This window comes from Aplidium turbinatum, chromosome 7 (assembly GCF_918807975.1).
Source record: "Aplidium turbinatum chromosome 7, kaAplTurb1.1, whole genome shotgun sequence".
In the NCBI taxonomy this organism is placed as follows: Eukaryota; Metazoa; Chordata; class Ascidiacea; order Aplousobranchia; family Polyclinidae; genus Aplidium; species Aplidium turbinatum.
Window position 1 is genome coordinate 8,864,120 of NC_137478.1, and position 5,286 is coordinate 8,869,405.

The 5,286-nt window shown below is 34.9% G+C and overlaps 1 protein-coding gene across 1 annotated transcript; it reads left to right on the top strand.

Annotated features, from left to right (window-relative positions):
• Nucleotides 1-1,272: 1,272 nt before the first annotated feature.
• LOC145774178 (high affinity cGMP-specific 3',5'-cyclic phosphodiesterase 9A-like) lies at nt 1,273-5,003 on the top strand. The gene is made up of 6 exons (XM_082585351.1): nt 1,273-1,509; nt 1,726-1,864; nt 1,955-2,132; nt 2,341-2,533; nt 2,821-2,998; nt 4,057-5,003. The coding sequence occupies exons 1-6, from the start codon at nt 1,397-1,399 to the stop codon at nt 4,219-4,221; spliced, it is 966 nt and encodes a 321-aa protein (XP_082441477.1). The 5' UTR covers nt 1,273-1,396; the 3' UTR covers nt 4,222-5,003.
• Nucleotides 5,004-5,286: the final 283 nt, after the last annotated feature.

The following is a 5,286-nucleotide window of genomic DNA, read 5'->3' on the forward strand; positions in this document are numbered from 1 at the left end:
GACTTTGAAAATAAATTCGTTCGGATCAAGATTTGCCAAAGCCACAATTCCATCCAAAAGTTTCCGGCTTTATCCCAATCTACTCGTTTGTGCCAAAACGTATGTTTGCAATAATCTGGCTGAAAAAATAATTCAATTTTCGTCTGTTAGTGGAACTGATTTTATCAAGACGTTTAAAACGAAGTCAAATATCTTAAAATCAATAAATATCCTGCAAGTGAGAATAACTGTGGTTGATTAAAGGCTAAGAAGTAAATAAATACGCGTGGCTTCAACTGAAGTATGGAATTCTCCAGAAACGTGTCCAGTTTTCCCCGAAAAATTTAGTATTCAATACTTGCTTTAGTTTATTTATTTAATTCATTTTCTTCCGATAGAAACATAAGACTGCCGCGGAATAACCCCTTTTCTCACCATTGCACACCCCAACACACTACTGCACACTAGTTAAGATTGTTGAAAAGCGTAGGTTACTTCAAATTTTTAGCCGTCCTCAGTTACCCACCGCTTTGTAATTGTTGTATGTCTGGAAAGCGCACAGTAAAACTAGGTTTGAAAATCACATAGGCAACCATGCTAATAAAGAGTTAATCTCTTGCTCACTTAGCAAGATAAGGATCAGATATAATTTAAAATACCAAAACAGTTAAAGAAATAAAAGAAATCAGAACAAAAGGAAGAAAGTAAAGTTTTACTTTTTCGACTTTTAAAAACCGGTTCAAAGGTTATCGAAAGAGTGTTTTGGAAACAATGAAACGAAAAACTTGTGTTCTTCGTCGTTATGCCGACAAGTGGTTACCCTTGGCAAAATGTCATGTTTTATGTTTGTTGTTCCTCAATCTAACCGACTTTACCAATAGATGTTATTGTCTTTGCAAATTTTGGGACAGAGCTGCACTTTCATGTCATTCAACATAAAGATTTTACCTCATTGCTTGTAACATAACATACGTCACATCTCGGGCATCATCAACATTTAATCGCAATTATTCGACCTCGCCACTCTGAAGTTTTTATCTCTTGTGGGTCGTTGCCTTCTTCTTTTTTTATGCTTTTCTCGCCTGGAAACCGCTTGGCAAATGCTATAAATACTGTAGATTCAGAACGGGATATGCTCAAAAAATGAAAGTCGTCTTAAAAAGAAGAGCTTACTTGCAAAACGGTTGACACTGTATGCTTCTTCTTATGATTGACTGAAGTATAAAAGCATCGTAACTTTGCTTTACTTATATTTTTATGAAATTATTTAATTCATGTTTTTTTTTCAGGTTATCATTAAAAAACTCTATAACTTGCCATAAAAACTGATATCTGTCCTCAATTGTCAGACCAACGTAATCGAATACCTTTAAATCCAAAATTATCCTTTCAAGTTCAAGTTAAAAAACAAAGATACATGATGCCTGACGTGCAAGCTGTCCATTGTCCAAAAGGGATCAAACATGATTTGGCCGAACCAGTTTTTGATGTTTGGCGTTTAGATCAAGACTCCATGGTGGATCACATCGAGTGAGTTAACAGACTATAAACTGGCTAATTAGTTTTGCTTATGAATCCAAAACTAATTAGTTAAAGGAATACTAAAGCTAAGACCAAATAGTTTGTAGCGGACAATGTTATTGAGAAATCAAACCTCATGGGTTAAAGTTTGTAAAATTTTAAATTTTATTTTTTATGATAAACTAATATTTTGGTTGTTTATTAAAGACTTTTATTTGGTTACAGGTACATGTATCAAGATCTTGGGGTTGTTCGAGCTTGGAAAATACCAAAAACTACTCTAAGAATGTTTTTGTTGAGCGTTCGCGATATGTACCAAGACAACCCATACCACAACTTCAAACACTGCTTCTGCGTAACTCAGGTAGTTATATGACCATATGAACAAAATACTGTGTTTCAAAAATTTTGATTTAATTTTCAATATGCTTACAATACATTCTTGTAATTGCAGATGGCTTACAGCATGCTGTGTAAGCTTCGACTTCGCAAACTGATCTCGGTCGACCACATGGGAGCTCTACTCACAGCCGCCGTTTGCCATGATGTCGACCACCCCGGCGTCAATAATTCTTACCATTGCCACGCCAGAACACCACTAGCCATCTTGTACAACTATCAAAGCATTCTTGGTAAGTTTCTTAAAAGTTTGCAAAAGTATTGCCATCGGATTTGTTGTTTTGCTATCATTGCCATTCTTGTGGCACTCATCCAAGCATGCGGCATTCCATGTTTGAATTGTAGTTTTCAATTTTTTTATAGCCGAGATACTTTAATTATCGGTTTTGTATTATTAACTGGATCGATAGGAAGGTATTGAACAAACTTTTGTTTTCACAGAACAACATCACTTTGCTGTGACGTGTCAGATCCTTTCCAACAAAGAACGCAATATCTTTAAAAATGTTCACAACCGTGATGAAGTTTTGTCGCATGTTCGAGAACTAATACTTGCTACCGATCTCGCGAGACATAAAGGACTCATGGAAGATTATAGAAGCTACCTGGAAATTGGTTTTGACTTCGAAAATAGGTAAGTTAATCATTGATTGAATTAGACGCGGCATGCTGGTACATTTGCTTGTTAATGAGACATTATTGTGGCATCAACCTCTCTGTGTTTGTTTAAGTGCACACCATCACCAACAGAATACTGTTTCTCTTATTTTTGCAAAGCGACTCGAGCAAATAAGATGTGGCTTCTTTGTTTGTTTTCTCAACTTTTGATTACTGTTTAAACATACTTTTTAGCAAAGTTTGCATATGTTCTTTACTAAAATAAAATTGGATGGAGTTTTTATTTCGATTTGTTTACTTTAGCGAACATGTTATGGCCTTGCTGAAAGTCATCATCAAATGTTCTGACGTTTCCAACGAAGTTAGACCCGACGCTGTTGCCGGTCCTTGGGTTGAAAGACTTTTTGCTGAGTATTATAAACAAAACGCCCGCGAGAAAAAAGAATGCCTTCCAGTCACCTCTTACATGGATCCTGATATGGTGAGTTTGGATTCTTGTAACGGTCATGTCGTCTGCTAGTAGGCTATCTTGTTGTGGCAATGCAGAATTTACAAGAAGTCCAACGGACCCAAAACACTAAATAAGATTGAAGGCTTCAGAAGGCATAGATTTTGGTGTACGAAAAACGAATGATATTTACCGCTTAGCGCATAAACCACAGCTTGTGTTTCAATTCATATTTTGTTAAGTGAGTTCAAGAAAGGCGTTTAATTACCCCGAGTCAAGTAGGCTAAAAGCAATGTTAGCAATTGAACCAATGCCAGTTTTGCCTTTTCAAATATAGCCTACCTTCAAACTTCTAATCAGAGCTATATTAAATCTGACTAACCAATAAGTCGATTTTATTTAATGAATGTTTGGTACATATCGAGAACTCACGTACGTCATTTTGCGATAACCATCTGTGCAAGCTAGCGCCATAAATACACGACAAGCTAATTTCAACCGTAATCTTCTTGTCTGTAAACTGAAAAACGGTTGCAGTTGATTTAATAAGTGATTTGGCCAAGGCTAATATCATTTTTTGTTTAAAAATTGCGTCGATGAGTCAGTGCGATAAAATATTATCTTCTGTAAACGATAAAGCTTATTGTAAGAAATCTAGTAATCTTACTAAGAAACCAAATTAGAAAAGATAAAGTTCTTTTAACTGCAGCAATCATTTAAGGTACCATGTTAAGTTGTTTACAATACAGCAGCCGATAACTTTTTATCAACTGGCAAAGTTTCATGAAATAATTTTAACAAAATTTCACTAAATCAGCAACCATAATGTTTGCAAGGATCGTCATAACATATTTTTGTTGATGATTATGAAAAGCGACATCAGAAAAAGAAATTCGTTCCTGGAATAACTCTACGAAAATTGTTGTTTGAAATATATCAAAGGTTGTGATTACTCTTGTAAATTTTGAAGCTTTTGACTTGCCACAATAAGACTTAATTAGTATTTTGTTAGCGATAGAATTTAATTTAAAGTTTGGGAACAGAGCAATAGAAACTTACATTCAGACAATAATGTAAACTTTTTTTCTCAGGTAAACGTCTCCGAATCTCAAGAGCACTTCATCAGAGGCATAATGCTGCCAATGTATGATGAATTGAGCAAGCTCATGGTTCAAGCCCGTGTTTACTACGTCACTCCACTTTACGAAACCCTCCTCAGATACGAAATTCAAAATTTGAGAGCAAAAGACGTTTGAAGAAAATAAGACCGGAAAAAATGAAAAAAATTCTTCGAGATTTTTTTGCACTGAAATTACCAGAAAAACCTTTGATAACCTTCTAAAAGTCTAAACACTTTCTTGAAGACAGTCATCGTAAAATGTTTGATAAATGTTCTTCCCGATTTACTCTTGCCTCCACGTACTGTCTATGCACTAAGGTCTGTTACTGTGTATCATGCTTGAAGTCGAATATTTTGCCAAGCTTCCTGTTTGTTTACTTGGCTCAGAATGTCACAAACTGTTACACACATTCATACCTCATGCTTTGTTGCGAGTGTGATACAAGTACCAGTATATGTTTTTGGGCAAATCGATTGTAACCCTCACCTAAGGCACCGTTCTCATTCAAAATTGTGTAAAGCGTCTCCATTACCATTGAATGTCTGCAAAATAGCTCTGAAATTTTTTTGTCTGCAGCATTGACAACAGCTTACGCTATTATTTTGCAAGCAACCGTTAACTAATTTGATGTGGCTTTCAGCACCTGTTTCAACACATTAGTGATATGTATAATGCAAAGTAGTGCCATCCAATATCTTACAGTATCTTTTCCATTTTACAAACCAGGCGATTTGTTCAAACACTGTTTTTAATGCATGCCTATAGTAGTTGAGTATATTACGAATTCAGGATGTTTTATGTTCACTGTATGTTATTTCGTTTTAAACAGCAATTTTGTGATATTTTAATTTTTTATTAATTTGTGTTTTTGTCAACAAAATCATTCACTTTTATCAGTAGAAATAAATGATCCATTTAATATATTTCTTTCGTGTTACTGATGAAACCCATGGTTTCCAAGAGCTAAGAAAAGAAAAAAAGATTTATTTCGTCGGTTATGAGAACAGACAATATAAGTTAGAATCAGTACAATAGTGAACATTCGCACTATATACACTTTATACAGTATACCAAAAGTTTCACATGCTGGAATGTCAGATATCACTTTTGTCAGCAGAACAAAATTGATTAGGCTTGAAAAATAAACATAGTAGCCTATAAACAGCATTCGTTCTGTTAACTTGCATTCTCTATCACTTC

What these genes read in the sequence shown, in the direction of transcription:
- LOC145774178 (XM_082585351.1), top strand. Translation starts at nt 1,397, where the DNA reads ATGATGCCTGACGTGCAAGCTGTCCATTGTCCAAAAGGGATCAAACAT. An exon ending in ACTGCTTCTGCGTAACTCAG is followed by an intron (nt 1,865 to 1,954) that starts GTAGTTATATGA and finishes TTGTAATTGCAG; the next exon opens with ATGGCTTACAGCATGCTGTG. An exon ending in CTTACATGGATCCTGATATG is followed by an intron (nt 2,999 to 4,056) that starts GTGAGTTTGGAT and finishes TTTTTTTCTCAG; the next exon opens with GTAAACGTCTCCGAATCTCA.